The 16,886-nt window shown below is 35.0% G+C and overlaps 1 protein-coding gene across 2 annotated transcripts in view; it reads left to right on the forward strand.

The window, feature by feature from the left end:
• The first annotated feature begins 4,037 nt into the window (after window positions 1-4,037).
• LOC107030949 (CMP-sialic acid transporter 2) overlaps window positions 4,038-16,886 on the forward strand; it is a 14,513-nt gene continuing 1,664 nt past the window's right edge. The window contains exons 1-14 of one of the 2 annotated variants that reach the window (XM_027919587.1): window positions 4,038-4,276; window positions 4,477-4,523; window positions 4,947-5,142; window positions 5,479-5,595; window positions 5,682-5,738; window positions 10,775-10,852; window positions 11,785-11,829; window positions 13,468-13,527; window positions 13,664-13,786; window positions 13,924-14,001; window positions 14,650-14,719; window positions 15,354-15,461; window positions 15,613-15,746; window positions 15,826-15,905. In XM_027919587.1, coding sequence (XP_027775388.1) covers window positions 4,975-5,142; window positions 5,479-5,595; window positions 5,682-5,738; window positions 10,775-10,852; window positions 11,785-11,829; window positions 13,468-13,527; window positions 13,664-13,786; window positions 13,924-14,001; window positions 14,650-14,719; window positions 15,354-15,461; window positions 15,613-15,746; window positions 15,826-15,905 — 1,118 coding nt within the window. In that variant the 5' untranslated portion in view covers window positions 4,038-4,276; window positions 4,477-4,523; window positions 4,947-4,974. The remainder of the gene's footprint in view (window positions 4,277-4,476; window positions 4,524-4,946; window positions 5,143-5,478; window positions 5,596-5,681; window positions 5,739-10,774; window positions 10,853-11,784; window positions 11,830-13,467; window positions 13,528-13,663; window positions 13,787-13,923; window positions 14,002-14,649; window positions 14,720-15,353; window positions 15,462-15,612; window positions 15,747-15,825; window positions 15,906-16,886) is intronic. The other variant, XM_015232163.2, reaches the window with a different exon arrangement.

Genomic DNA, 16,886 nt, shown 5'->3' on the forward strand with positions numbered 1-16,886 from the left:
AGAATGAGTAAAACATGTATATATATACGATAAGAGTCGTTTTCATATTTGCTTGAAATGGGGGACAAGATCTTCTTTAGCATATTTTCCTCTTCAATCTCCATCCTTGTCTACAAAATATATAATAAATCCAAACATTATTTCAAAACTAATATATATTCATTAAGCAGTAATATATCTTAAGCTATACTAATATCTATTTGATCCTTCTCAATCGTTTTTCTTTTTTAAAAACTATCTTAAATCATGCAAAATAGGCACACTATCGACTATATACTAAACCATACTAGCTATATGTGGAGAAGCGCGGTAATAACCTTTTCTTTTCTTTTGGTAATTTTCTATTTAAATTAATATGAAGTTTATGTATTTTTTAATAATAGATCTAGTTTTTTTTTGTATAAATTATAGGAACCACATATTATAAATACAAAATAACCTTTTATCCCTTTTGGAATTGAAATTACTAAAAATCCCTTAAAATTCAAGGAAGCGGGATACATCCAAATGGCACGGGATACATAAGTCCTGATACATCATATTTTGCATCTGCTGCTATTTATTAGGAGTAATTACCGTGATTTCTGTTATTTGTAACTGAAATAACGTAATTAATGCTATATAGCTTGTGTAACTGATTAGTAAATTCAAATTTTAAATCAGATGATCTTCATAAATCAAAATTATTCTTGTAAAAGTTGATCTGCATACTAAGAAATAAAAAAAAAAAAAAAGGTTTGAAGATGAATATCTCAATTCTGCTGCGGCATTCTGGAATTTGGGTAAGCGATGTTAATTATGAAGGTTACAAAGTTGATGGCATTGTTGTTGGCCATTCCATTTCATTTGTGAATCTGAAAATGTTGATTTTATCAGAGCTTGAGATCGACACTGTTACAAAGGATATTGAAATACGATACATTGTCGAGGGAAGCTCATGTCCATTGAAAATCAAAAACGACATGGGTGTGAAACTTTATTTCGAAGTAAAAAAGAATGCATCTGGAATCGGCATGTATCCGCTTTGTATTGATATAACTGATAAATTTTTATAAATAACTAGATTCAACAGTGGTGCGTTTTCAATGTAACAGTAATGCTATATGAGTTTGTTTGTGTATGTGATGTATCATATACATGCATATTATTGAAAATATGTTATATGTTACGTGTATATTGTCTTTTTAGTTATTCAAGTGTACAAAAAAATTGACTTGTTCAATTGTTTACTATATGATTCGTGTATACAGCCTTATGAGTTATAAATTTGATATATTATATTCAACAGTGTTGGGTTTCAATGTAACAGTAATTAAAGATGAGTTTATTTATGTATATTATGTATCAGATACATTCATATGATTGAAAATATGTTATATTTTTCGTGTATACTCCCTTATGAGTTATTCTAGTGTCCCAAAACTTGACTTGTTCAAATGTGTACTACATGTTTCGTGTGTACTGCCTTATGAACTATAATTTTGATATATTACATTCTAGTGGTGCTTTGCACTGTAATATTAATCTGTGATTAGTTTGTTTATGTATATGATGTATCATATACATTCGTATAATTCAAGTTGCTAAATATATAACTGCAATATTAGTACATGTATATATTATAACTTATGTATCATATACATCATTTTTATAAGTGAAAAATACTTAAAACTCAAACAATAATGTATCATACACATTAGATCTTAAGTGTCATATACTTCATTTTGTAAATTAACTGTCAAAATTACTTAAACTGAAACAATAAAAATTATGTACCTTAACGTTATAAAGCAACAACTGTGTCTAAAACAATAACTTGAAAACACATAACATTAATAACTAACAAACTATTGTAATACCAATAAGCTTTTAAAAAAACACAAAAGATAATTGTCTTCAACACAAAATAACATAAAAACTTGTTCATCCTGTCTCAGCTAATTACTAATCTATGTTAACAATGTCATCTTCAGTTGGTGTTGTGAATTACTCCAGATTTACACTCTTCCATAATATTTGTAAACTCACACGATGAAGAGAAAGAAGGAGACTAAAATGTTTACCCTTTAAAAACTTAGAAAATCTGATTAGAAAGAAGGAGACTCCTACAAAATATCAAATAGATACGGCTGCAAATTTGTACTTGAATTCAAATTTTGTTAAACTGCAAACGTGTGGAATGGGGAATTCAAATTAGACAATTATACACCTAAAACGCAGGGAAATAAAAAATNATTATATTCAACAGTGTTGGGTTTCAATGTAACAGTAACTAAAGATGAGTTTATTTATGTATATTATGTATCAGATACATTCATATGATTGAAAATATGTTATATTTTTCGTGTATACTCCCTTATGAGTTATTCTAGTGTTCCAAAACTTGACTTGTTCAAATGTGTACTACATGTTTCGTGTGTACTGCCTTATGAACTATAATTTTGATATATTACATTCTAGTGGTGCTTTGCACTGTAATATTAATATGTGATTAGTTTGTTTATGTATATGATGTATCATATACATTCGTATAATTCAAGTTGCTAAATATATAACTGCAATATTAGTACATGTATATATTATAACTTATGTATCATATACATCATTTTTATAAGTGAAAAATACTTAGAACTCAAACAATAATGTATCATACACATTAGATCTTAAGTGTCATATACTTCATTTTGTAAATTAACTGTCAAAATTACTTAAACTGAAACAATAAAAATTATGTACCTTAACGTTATAAAGCAACAACTGTGTCTAAAACAATAACTTGAAAACACATAACATTAATAACTAACAAACTATTGTAATACCAATAAGCTTTTAAAAAAACACAAAAGATAATTGTCTTCAACACAAAATAACATAAAAACTTGTTCATCCTGTCTCAGCTAATTACTAATCTATGTTAACAATGTCATCTTCAGTTGGTGTTGTGAATTACTCCAGATTTACACTCTTCCATAATATTTGTAAACTCACACGATGAAGAGAAAGAAGGAGACTAAAATGTTTACCCTTTAAAAACTTAGAAAATCTGATTAGAAAGAAGGAGACTCCTACAAAATATCAAATAGATACGGCTGCAAATTTGTACTTGAATTCAAATTTTGTTAAACTGCAAACGTGTGGAATGGGGAATTCAAATTAGACAATTATACACCTAAAACGCAGGGAAATAAAAAATGAATAAAAATTAATATGGTAAATTTTAATTGGGGCTGTTAATGGGGAAGTGGGTAGCTTGAAAATAGGATTTTGTTTTAGTAAAGTAAAACTTGCCAATTTGGTGAAAAAGGGGTGGAAAATCTTTATGTATCTTTCATATTTTTTTAATTGGGGGGAATAAGGGATTTTTGAAATTTTTATAATAAATAGGTAAATGGTTATTAAGATAATTAAAGGAGTGTAGTTAAATAATTTTTCCTTTTTTTTTTCCTTCCAATTAACTAGTAATTGTTTTATGTTCAAATCTTTTTTATTTTTTAGGGGGTGGAGTGGAGTCGTGTACATGTGAATAGCCCAATACTGTTTCTCCCAATAAATATAGATAAATGGGCTATCCTGGCCCAACTCCCCTTCCATTTCCAAATTAGATAATTAATTTTGATCCATTTTAATCAATACCAGATTCATTTTTGACATATAAACTTACATCAATCAAAATAAAATATAATGCACAATTATCTTCTTTATTTTTTTCTGTCCCTAACTATGAATTGATAATCACATTGTAATTTCTTATAAGGGTATTGAATTTTTCGCGAATTACAAAATTTAAAAGATAAATATAATGATTTTATTCACTTTTGTATTTTTTTGTGTATATAAATTTTTCGTGACTTTCAACACTTATTATTTTGTCCTTTTTTTCCGTTTACTAATGTCATTTTTTTTTTAAAGAAAAAAGTTACTATCTTTTTATTAGTATTATTGAAAAACAAGTTAATAGAACAATGTAGTTAAAGTGATTCTCTAAATAATTGGATACAAGAATATAGAATGTTTGAAAATGAATGAAAAATAGAAGACCATATGAATGTGACAATAACTTCACACCAAATGAATGTGTTTTACTATGGAAGCAAAGTGAAGGAGCCCTTTTACAACTCTTAATACAACCAAACAAACTCTTTCACAATTCCCTTCCTAAATCTCCAAATTTCAACTTTCACTCCACTCGTCTCAGCTCAACTCCATCCGTCGGTCGGTGAGCCGGACTTATCTGGATCTGGCCGGAATATTTGTCTTCCCGCCAATTCTCTCACAGGTCACTTCTTCTCCTTTTGCTTATGTTTAATGTTAAAATAAGTTTGATATGTAGATCTATTTCATGTATGGATGCTTGGTCCCTCTCAAATTCAATACTATCTGTTGTTATCATGCAAAAAGATTTCATTTTTATCCCTTGGATAGTGAGATCTGCGCTTTCTAAATTTCGCATTTTCATCATCTTTGGGACAAGTGAAGTCAGGACTTATTCAGCTGCAGCTGCACTAAGAATTCACAAAGAACAAGTAGGTATCTTTGTGTATCCATTATAGATGTGTGCATGCTATTAAGTACCTCACACCCGTGTTACACCCATGTGACATCTAGGGGATGAATGAATGATACACGCAATGTACATATTTGTTATGCGGTTTGGCTTGATGGTAGTTTCATATCAAGGTTGAGAAAATGTAGGATCTGGATGACTTGTGCATGTACTTCACTTGATGTGTTTAAGCTGTTTGAACAGTGTAGCATTAAATGGCATATGAGATTGTCTTGAAAAGATGCAAATCAGCTAATATAATTCTGGTGCTTAAATTATATTTGACAAGCCCACCGCCAGAACTTTTTCTTACTCTATTGCCTTGCTTAGATTTTTTGTTTGTTTACCCTTCTATTTTTCTGTTCTGATATATGGTTGCAAACAACATGTTTCTTGTATTTAGGTGAGCTGAAATATTAAGCAGTTGACTCATGAAGAACGGTATGGCAGAATGCGCTGTCTGTCATTCCAAGCTGGTTTCTCCAACTGTAAAAACTATTTCAAGGGCATATGATCGACACAGAAGCAAGATTTCATCAAAGCAACGTGCTCTCAATGTCCTATTGGTTGTAGGAGATTGTATGCTGGTTGGTTTACAGGTAGGGTCCTTTTCAAATGTTCTAATTGTTTATTCGTTTTCTTCTCAGTTATCAGAAAAAAAGTTCTTAATTTTTGCATGCAAATGATAATATTCTACCAGTAAAGTGTACACTCACTAAGCTTCTTGATTTTGTGTGGATTGGGCTCTTTCCATAACAATCACCATTGATTTTTTTTTTTTAATTTAAAAGTAACTTCTGCTTTTCTATCGAATATAGTTAATTATAGCTGTCACCTCATTTCTTTTACCACTTGCTTCCATCAGCAAAACATTTAAATTTGCTGCTTAAAAATGAGAAAGACTTGTCTCACTGGTATTTTATCCCCCTTTTCAGCCTGTTTTGGTATTTATGTCGAAAGTGGATGGAAAATTCAAGTTTAGTCCCGTAAGTGTCAACTTCTTGACAGAGGCAACAAAAGTCGTCTTTGCAATAATAATGCTTTTAATCCAGGTACACTATTTTTATGTTTTTTGTTTACTCCTAAGATTTTTTTTCGATAGTTCAATTTCATGTTTCTTGTTGGAATGTTTCTGCAGGCCAGGCATCAAAAGGTTGGAGAAAAGCCACTTCTTTCAATATCCACATTTGTCCAGGTAAAATGTCATTGGTGTGAGTGTTGTAACTGCTCTTAGTTCTCCTGGGTGTGTTGAAACCTAGTTTATTGCTCATCATGTCCTTGTAATAGCAAGATTCTTGCATATGTTCTTTATGATAATTTAAAGTTTGTAATTGATGTAATATCTGAGGAGCCAGTCTCTAAATTGAGTCCTCTTCTTACGTGATTGACCTATATTCATGTATGACACTAAGGATTTGAAAGATGCCTACCCTGGATGACTGTCTTGTACAAGGGTATTGTTGCTGTTGGACGCAGAAAGCTTTAAACAGCTTTCTGAAGCATCAATTTAATTTCTGTGTAAGATCCTGCACAGAAGAAAGATATCATGAGTTAAATCCCACCGGAAACAAAATCATTAGGTGGTTTCTTCCCATTGTCTGCCAAAGTTGTTACTGATGGGTGGTGGGAGGTGGCAGGTATCCTGTGGAACTAGTCGAGGTGTGCATAAGCTGGCCCGGACACCACAATTTTTTTTCCCTAAAAAATAGATATAATGAGTTGTATAGAAGGGAAAAGTTTTACCACACCTCTTATGGTGTTCGCCAAATCTCCCAGGTGGGGAACTACACATACAAGAAGGAATTTGAGCTTGATGCAAATGGATGGGTGTCAAGAAAGATAGGATGTTATGGTTTAAGGGAACAGCCATCGTGAAGATCTGCTAATGATATTATGCAGTAAAGAAAAGGTGCAAGCTGGACATTACACTTGCTTGGGGCATGCTTTGTATAGTTGATATTGGATAAAAGAACTAAATGCTTCTCTTCACTGGTATAGTCTGCTGAAAAGAAAATCCAAGAACTACTGCAATTCCTCTCGTATATCAGGACACCTTCATTTATTCATTCCACAGAAGAGTCAATATGTTGCTGTGAGTTCTACCTTTCTTCATATCAAGATCCAGGCTCTAAAGTATGAGTATTATCTCCATAAGAGTGAAACAGGAATTAACATAAGTGGAAAATAATAGCAATCCTGCCCTCTTTTTTTCGGTTTCTGTTTGTAAAGTTCATCATCAGCATTTTTAGATGCTGATGTTTTTGGAATGAATGCAAGTTACCTTATGAAAAGAAAACATAAGTCGAGAATGTGATTATATTGAGTTGATCCAAAATGTGGAGAATAAGGAAGAAGACACTGAGTTGATCCAGAGATACAGAAACTTCTATAGTATTGTCAAAGAATAGTTTTATTGGGACAAATGCAAAAACAGGCTGAACAATGAGATAATGTGAAACGACCTTGGAAATTAAAACCTTCTCATATATCTACATACTGTTCGAGCTGCAAGTTTTGCCGTGTCACGACCCAATTTCTTTAGTCATGATGGCACCTACTATACCCACCAGTAGGTAAGCCGACCCGTAACCCGGAGCAACACACAATGGGTCTGAGGGTAGAAACTAAACAAGAGTAGGCAGAATTTACTACTCCCTCCGTTTAAAAAAGAATGTCCCTATTTCCTTTTTAGTTTGTTTCAAAAAAGAATGTCCCCTTTCCTTTTTTGGCAACACTTTATCTTTAACTTTCCACGTGGCATGTTTAAGACCACAAGATTAAAGGGCGTTTTGGTACATTTGATATAACTTTAATTAAGAACCACAAGATTAGAAGGTCTTTTTTTTTCTGAAACTCTGTTCCAAGTCAAACTAAGTCATCCTTTTTGAAACGGAGGGAATATAACAATATAAACAGGCGGAAGCAAACCAAAACATATATACAAATAAGGATCCCTCCCAGAACCTAGAAGTCACTAGTACAAATCTACCAACAAAACGAGTACAAGTCCCAGAAGTGGACCACTGAAACTAGACTGTCTGGAAAGGTAAAAGACAAGTCTATATATATACAGATGGAGATTGAAATAGTACAGAACGTCGTGTGCTCACCCCCGTCTCTAGATCAGACTGCTCCAAACTCGATCAACGTTGGCTACTCGTGCTCGGACCTACATCATGAAAATAGATGCAGAGCGTAGCATGAGTACCAAACACCAGGTACCCAGTATGCATCATAGGCCGACTGAACTTGAGAAGTAAAGCAATATGAAAAGAAGGAATAACACAACTAGAGGTCAAGAACGAAAGTCTAAGTAACAATGGAATGCACACGAGTGTAGAAAGAACTAACTAAAGTAATATATAAGCTAACTACACCTAACTGGACCCCCATAAGCCCAGAAGGCACACTCGTGCACAAGTTTAAATAAAAACTCGAACGGACCCTCATAAGCCCGACGAGTACAGAGAATAACTACAACTAAGGAGAATAGAACCCAAGGCCAAAGAACATCGAACTAAATGCTCAAAACCAATAAGTAGAATCTGAGGGTGGGCAGGTCGGGCCTCGAACCAGACACTCACCAGAATTACACAAGTAGCCAATCACAAATATAAGTAACTGAGGCTGTACCTCTAACCGGATGCTCCACATAAGTATGCGGATGGTCGAGGCCAGACTTTGAACCGGATGCTCTTCGAAAATTATCAATGAAGTCGAGGTCAAGCCTTAAATCCGGATGCCCGACAAAGGTGTCAATATAGCTGCTGAAAGAGTCTCTATCTATCCATAATAAATAAATACCCGTGGAACACCATCCACACTTAGCCAACCAATGTAAGTCCTTAGAACCGAATCGAAAATCAACTTTGAATTGCGGAGCGGAACTCATTGTCACTGACGTAGCTCGTGAAGCCGTAACATCGATGAAGTAAGGATAACTATCGCCGGAGCGAGCTCATCGTCTAGCTAAGGCCCAAACTATCAGACTCTAGTCTGCTACACCGGTCTACAACGATTTAAGCCGACCGAGCGAGGTCGGGGCAAAACTAAGTCCTGCCGGTTTCGAATCATGCATTTCTAAGGCAAACTCTAGTCAAACCTAAACTAAGACCTAACATACTTCCAATAAACAGTACTCCAGCATACAAAGCATACAAGTACTCCACATAGCAAAGAAGGTCAATTAATAACATAAAGCATGCTCACAGTTACTCGATAGTTCTCAGAAATAGGTCGAAAACATGATTTTTAACACCTATGCATGATTCAATAACTACCCAACCCAAATCTCAACTAATCAACATGCATTCACATGTTCGACTTCAATCTAAGAGAAGGAAATCGTAGCCTACCTGTAGGCAGATCATGCGCTCTCCAAAAATCACTTCTTCGGAGCTTTCCTTTTCCGAATGGCCTCGAAACGTTGACACACTATAAAAAATAGAGGCACAATGTTATTACGGTCGTTTAGACACTAAAATCGCAAGAAACGGAGACTTCAAATGTGAATTTCAACCACGCCAACACGTTCTCCTCGAAAATTCACTCAAGTTAACCTCCTGAATCGCCCAAATCGGACCTTTATAGCTCAAGGTATCACACTTGAAGAAGGCTGAAGCTGAGTTGGGTTTTTTATAAAAGACGAAACTGGTCGCTATTAACCCCAAAATTCTGGTCGCTAAAAGGGCTGCATCAGATTTCAGCTTTGGCTAATTTCTTCAAAGTCTCCGACGGGGTGCTCGGAATCCGTTCCGAACCTGATAAAAATAAAACAGATATCTGCCCTACTAAATTCGACATGTCGGACTTAACGGCGCAGTCGAAATTTCCATCAGAGGTCATCTCGATAAAAAGTGGGTCCCACTTTCATCGTCCATTTTAAGTCAAAAAACACAAAAGGGCTCGAAAAAATATCGGCAACCTCAGGACACAAAAGAAGGGTCAAACTAGACATTCCGGAAACCTCAGAATGCTGACTAAAGTCAAACTTAGCCTTTAAACTTGAAGTTAAAACGCCTAATCGCACCAACTCACACTTAAAACTTCGGGAGTCGTGCCGACCATGCTACTAGCCTAAAATGACCCTTCCGGAGCTGATGAAATCGTCAGAATTGGATTTTGATATCATCTTCTTGAACTTTTGATAGAAAATGATCGTTCAAGGTTTATAAGCTCCAAAAACACTAGAACTCACACAATAACCAAACGAACGACCAGCTGACCAAACTGTCAGTCCCAGCAAGTCACAAATGACTTGGGATCGCTATAGGAACGCTCTAAACGACGAACAAAAGACAAAACCCAGAAATGACCAAGAGGGTCATTACATTACCTTTGATCGACCTTGGAAGTTGGACCCTTTTCATATTTCTACGTAGTGTCAAGCTGCCAAGTTTTGTTGTAGATGAGTTTTGTCTTCTCTGTATTGACAATTCAAATTTGCACTTGGCTGGAAAAGGAAACTTCAACCTTTTTACCTCGCTTTGCTCCATTTCTCAGTTGTCAGTTTGTATGATGTGAAATGGAAACACCATTAAGGTGACTAATTGATGCTTGCAGATAACTGGTTTTCCTCTTTCTTAAGCTTCTATGCGACCTAAAGTCCATAAACAACTAAACCGTGTCAGTGAGGGGCAGAGAGGAAAAAATAGGAAAAAATGTATGATATTTATTGAAAGATCTCTAGTTGATGTCACTTGGCAAAAAATAAAAATGGAGCTCCAGTTGTTGCTTTTCACAGTTGTATATATGGTTGGCAACTTGATAAATGCCAGTAAATGGCTCTGGCTGAGTCATGGAAACAATTTATACATACTTTGACACCTGCTTGGTGTCTACTTATGAAAATTTTGACTTACCAAAAAAGATTCTAAGACTTCTGATACCTTGTAGCTTGCTGACTGTGTGAGAGCTTCACTTTTCTTTGTTGCACTGTCAGTTCCATTTTAAAGTTGCCTAATTCTTATCTGCAATCCTGGTTAAATTTTTTGTCCTTCACCATTCTATTAAACCAGTACTTCAGCTTCTTAGAGAATTGAAGTTGTCAGCCTTTGTATAGATTTCAGATTCTATGTTGACTACTTGATGGCTGTTGTGTGTGACTGATTCTTTCAGTCTTGACATGCATGCATTAGTTAGTTTCCATGTGTTTTGTTCTGCAAACATGCTACCAAATCATTCAACAGGCTTTCTATTAATTGATAATTTACATCCATTTTTTTTCTTCAGGCTGCACGAAACAATGTGCTTCTTGCTGTACCAGCACTACTCTATGCCATAAATAACTACCTAAAGTTCATCATGCAGGTACTATTTTGTTGAGCTTTTCTGTGCTTGTCAGTTCTCTGAGTAATTCCCATAGTTTTGTTATTTCATCCAGCATTGTACATTTTGCCTCTGCATTGTACTTGTACTTACTGTACAGAGCTGCAAAGTTGGAACATTGTCTTGCTTCATCCATGGTATTCATAGAGAATTACAGATCTTCCATGAGAAAAGTTGCTCTCAAACTTTACCTGTTTGTCTCAAAACTTGGGATATATCCAGTACTAGTTTCTAAGGTTACATATTGACTTTTGAGCTAGGCAGTTGGATTTATACCTCAAACTAAGAAATCTGAATGCTGCTTGAGTACATAGAGTGATGATTCCACAGAGATTGGTATTTGTTAATAACTAATAACAAACTTCTATCTCTGGCGTCAATGGACTATTGTGGTTTCGCAAGAATGCTTCTGTGCACAATATTTTCTGCTGGCTGTCACTTTGTCCTTAGCATGACTAAGAATTCTAAATAAGGGAGGCTGCTGACTAACCAATTACCATTGTTAGATGCCCTACTGGGCGAAGGTCTGGCATGTATAGACAAGTAGACATGCCATATCATGGTGCTGTAGAAGACAGGTGATGTCTTGACTCTTCCCTCTCACCGCTTAGATGTAAATGAAGAACTAAATTCATTTTTCATAACTCTGTATCAGTTTATGGGTTCTTTTCTATACATCCCCATTCACTTTATCAGTTATTGAGACACCTCTATAAAACTTGATTCATGTTTGGCTTGGAGTCTACTGAGTCATGAATACGTATTTGATTGACTGTTCTACTACTATTAAGATCTTTTCACTGTCCAATATCACATTTAAGTCACAGCTTGCTAGCTACCAGGCTATACACTCTAGATTTTCTTTTACCACAGTTCTCCTTTTTCTCACATTTTCCCTCAAATATTTTGTACAGTTATATTTCAATCCAGCAACAGTGAAGATGCTAAGCAATCTGAAGGTAACTGCTATATTTGAACACTTCTACAACGTATCATCTGATTGTGTTTGCTGCTTTTGCCGATTTTCTGCTGCATTCTTCAATTACTTTATTGACTCTGGCTCCTCTTCTTTCTTTTCATCATCTGCTACATTTTGATTTTTTGTGGGATAGAGTTACCTGGTCCTGTATTGGTGGGAGGTAGTAGGAACTCTATGGAATTAGTGGAGGTGCGCTTGATCTGGCCAGACACCACATTTGTAAAAATACAATGTAGCTAAATTTGGTTAGCACAATCCAACTTCATCCCTGTATTCGCATCTCTGGATGAAACCTAAATTTGGATCAACTTCCATACGGTACGAATATCTCCCCAGATCTTTTGGGATTGAAGCGTCACTGTTGTTGCCATTGTTTCTTGATCCAAATCTGTCTGGATTAGATTCCACAATTTTTGGTTCAGGACTTGACTGAAATTGCCCCCATCTTAATCTTTATTATGGAAGCTGCCAGTGCATAGAACTATTTTCTTTTTGAAATTTCAAGTAATGTGGATTGAAGTCCATGAAGTACTCTTTGTTAATAGCTTGCAGTCTTTAGCTGGTGCTTAATCTAATGAAGGAAGTTGTTTTAGCATCTTTCTAGAATGTCCAAAGTTATCTGTTAACATCCTTTTTACAGGGCAGAAAAAAAAGGACTACTCTTTTTTGTTCACTTGTCTCTCTATTAACCTAAATCCAAATAGTTTTATTAAGGTGGTTATTTCTTTTCAGGAGCCTTAGATGTGCTAAGAACATGGCCCCTTGGATAAATGGGTATAGGCTTTAATTAGTTGTGTGCTGGACGGAATTCCTACATGATATTTGATGTCACCTTTTCCCATTCCAGGGAGTGTTGAAAAGAAGTTCAATTCTATTAGAAGCCAGTTCCTTTGGGAAGGAAATGCTAACAGGAAAATTTTGATTTGGTCAAATGGCAGGAAAAAAGACAATAAAGGAGGTGGATTGGGTGTTAAAATTTTTAAAGCATCATAACAAGAAGGGGTATTCCTTTGTGTAGTTCTTCTATGAAATTCTCAGGAATGTGCCGAACACCTTTTTATGCATTGTAATCATGCAAAGCAGATATGAATTCTGTTCCTAACTCAGAGTGGTATCAGGTGTGAAATGGGTGATGCCAAAGAATGTGAGAGATCTATTGAATTGTTGGCAAAATCAGAATGTCGGGAAAATGAAATGCAAATCTGGGAAATGATACCTCTTTTCATCTTTTTTGTACCATTTGGTTGGAAAGCAATGAGCGATGTTTTGAGAATTGGGAGAATCATTTAGCTAGCGTTAAGAATAGTTGTTTTCGTAATCTTTACCTGTGGTGTTGGGTACGTATGGCAGAAGACTTCGATCAGTACATGAATTTTATAGAAGCTTTGAGAATGTAACAGTTGCAGTTGTGCTGTAGTTTGTATGCTTTTAGTACCTTCTTGGTGATTATCGGGAAAAAAATGTGGTTTCTTTTTTGATACCTGAGACTTAACATATCAGTTGATGATTTCTCAGTTTCGACATTTACACCAAAGGATATATTTCAGAATACTTTATTGGATATGATGCTATGGTAGAGCTTTTCTTTAATATTTGTTTCTTTGCTGTCAATGTGCAGGTTTTGGTTATTGCAGTGCTGTTGAAATTTATCATGAAAAGGCGATTTTCCGTAATTCAGGTTAGTTGTTTCAAACTAGTAAATTAAGCTGGAGGTGCAATATTGATTGTAGGAGCAGGAAAGAGCAAGGCATCCTGTATAAATTCTTGCAGGATGGAAGTTGTATACCCATATAATAAGAGTTATTATGTTGCAGTGGGAGGCTCTTGCTTTGTTGCTAATTGGGATAAGCATTAATCAACTTCGATCCCTTCCTGAAGGCACCACTTCTTTGGCTCTTCCAGTTACCACAATTGCCTACATCTATACACTGATTTTTGTAAGTGATTCAAACAACCTAACAAGCTACTACCGATTCTATTTTGTTTGTTATTGGAGAAGGCCTTAGTAAATACCTGGACATCATTTAAGATACTAGTTTATTACTGGCTAAAGGAGGGGTTTTCTTTTACACAGGTAACTGTGCCTTCTATGGCCTCAGTATTCAATGAGTATGCTTTGAAGAGTCAATATGACACTAGCATATATCTCCAGGTAAATTAACCATGGCTAATTATCATTTTTCTATTTCTGAATCATCAGAATGTTCTGTGGTTAGATTGGCTCATTATTTTCCACTGCTTTCTTTCCTGGGACAACTATTACTTTTGAATGGATGTATAACTTTTATGTTCCTATACTTGAGGTATTTATCAGTGCCAGTTTACTGCAATATTTGATTCTTAGGAGACTTGGCTCATTTAAGAAATGTCCAAGAACATTTGTCAACGGTAAATTCTGACTTCGAATGCCTTGTACAAGGGAACAAGGAAGATGTAACACAGTAATTTTATTACGATTCAATATGAAGAGCAGGTCTCTCTTATGATAAAAATGTAACATTATAATTTAGTTACATTTCCATATTTGAGTACTTGGTATGATGAACATATAAAGGATTTCTTTCAGTTTCACTGTTTGTGCTAGCTTTTTCCTTGCCTTATTTTCTAATCCGGCTTGTACTAGGATCTTTATCCTGGAGCAGCATCTGTTGTCCAGTTATAGGACTTCAACTGATGCATGTCAGGTCTTGTCTCTGTAGCAACAGAGATTATGCTAATTTCTCCATTCATAGAGGACGGGCGGGACTTCTATCAGCACTCTCTTCCTGAACCATCTGACATGTTACAATTTAATTCGCAGAACTTATTTCTCTATGGTTATGGTGCTATATTCAACTTTCTAGCTATTCTTGGGATTGCTGTATTTAAAGGTAATGAGTTGATTCTGAGGGTTTTCCTACGAATCACATTTTTTAGAACATGGCAATGCAAATAATAACTGACTAAATAAAACTGCACTTGACTTTACTAATTTGCCCATTTTGTTTAAAAAATAACACTGTTACTCTGCTATCTTAATATCATTATAGTTCGTAGGTCCCTGCTTTTATGGTTAATCTTCAGACTTCAAGTAAACTGTTACAGTTATAAATACCACATTATTACGCTTGCCTGGATTAGAATGTACCGCCTGGAGAAAACCTGCAAAATTGCAAATGACAACACTTCTCCGTCTTAGTGTAAATCATGTTACTGTAATGTCATAGTGGTTAAAGATCTTATCGTTACACCTTATGACAAATCATAATACTGAATCTCTTAATGGTAAAACACAAATGTTTTTGGTTTGGGAATCATGGTGTGTATATATCTTCTCTTATAGGAGTGGAGTGGTCATTGGGAACCTTCATGATGACATATATGTCTATGCTTGTAACCTGTGTGAAAATTCTGTCCTCGTTTTAAAAAGTGTCCATAGTGGTATCAAAAAATTTTACTTCAAAGCAAGGCCTTTGTTGGATAATATTCCTCCAGCCTCTGTAATGTTTCTTCTGAATTTTTCAGGTCCTGGTAGCTTGGATATTTTTCAGGGGCATTCGAAGGCAACCATGCTTCTAATTGTTAACAATGCAGCGCAAGGAATTCTGTCGTCCTTTTTTTTCAAATATGCTGGTGAGATCATTGCTCAGTTTGCTCCACCTTCTTTTCGCTCTTTATATCCTCTATTAATGGGGGTTGTTATATGTTTCTACTTGGTGCTTCTGTGTAACTATCTCACTTTTAACTAGAAATTTTTTTCCTTTATGGTATTCTGCTGTACCAGATACGATTCTGAAGAAGTATTCTTCGACCGTTGCAACAATATTTACAGGCATAGCATCTGCTCTACTGTTTGGTCATACACTGACCGTAAACTTTCTTCTTGGGATTTCTGTTGTTTTCATCTCAATGCATCAGGTATTAAAATTGAGAGAGTTCTCCCTCTGGTATTTCCTGTTTTTCTCTTTGGGCTGATCATTTGATTTTGATACTTCAGTTCTTTTCACCTCTTTCAAAAGTTAAAGATGACCAACAAAACGGGACAGTGGAGCTGATTGACGTCCGGGAGAACCATAGGTATTTACTTGTTTAGTGTAAAGCAAAACTATGTCTCAGCCCCAAGTTAGTACTTGTTTTGTGTAAACTAAAACTATATCTCAGCCCCAAGTTATCTTTCCTTGTCAGCTACTGTTCTTAAGATACTGCTTTCTCTAAACTATTTTAGTTTCTTATATATTCTGAGAATGTGATGGAAAGCAGGATTCTGATGGCTTGCTCCCGGTACATCCATTCATTGAAAATGATTGTGTCTGCTGAATGAGTAACACGATAATCCAACTATATAGCCAACTTTTCTTGTAGCAGATGTAGTTCTGCATGTAATTCAGCTTCACAAATTTCTCATGGCCGTGACTTTTATCATGTCATTTAAGTTTATATCGTATCATTGGATTACTCTTGTCTTTATTTATGTATTTCGAAGTGTCAAGGTTCAGATGTAATCAGTTTAGAAAATGTGTGAATTTATTGCTTTCCTGCATAGCTGAAGGGTTGCTTCTGTTTCTTTTGTTTCTATTTATGAAAAACATTACCTCCTTGTTGCTTGATATGATGAATGCATGACTTTTTTCTTAAAATAATATTTAAAAGATAAGTTACAAGTTATTGGCATAAGGTCCTTTGCTGTGCAAGATAAATACCAGTTTCAATTACTAAGACAACAAGTCATACTTACATTTCTATTGGGTGATGATTGATATTAGCCATACTATGTACAGAAGCATTTAATAAGATCTTTCTTGATGCTGGTAAATACTTCGTGAGACCTTAATTGTGCAAGTTTCTTTTATTCCTTGCTGTTTTCCAACTATAACATCAAATCTATTTATTGAAAAATGGATTCAGTAAGTATGACTTGTCATAAGGTTTAGGGTTTAGGGTTTAGTTACATCTTATGACAAATCATAATACTTACTGAATCCATTTTTCCAACTAACACATTCCTTGCTGTTTTCCAACTATAACATCAAATCTTTTGACCCCCCCACCCCACCCCCA

Source organism: Solanum pennellii, chromosome 9, assembly GCF_001406875.1.
Source record: "Solanum pennellii chromosome 9, SPENNV200".
Taxonomy (NCBI): Eukaryota; Viridiplantae; Streptophyta; class Magnoliopsida; order Solanales; family Solanaceae; genus Solanum; species Solanum pennellii.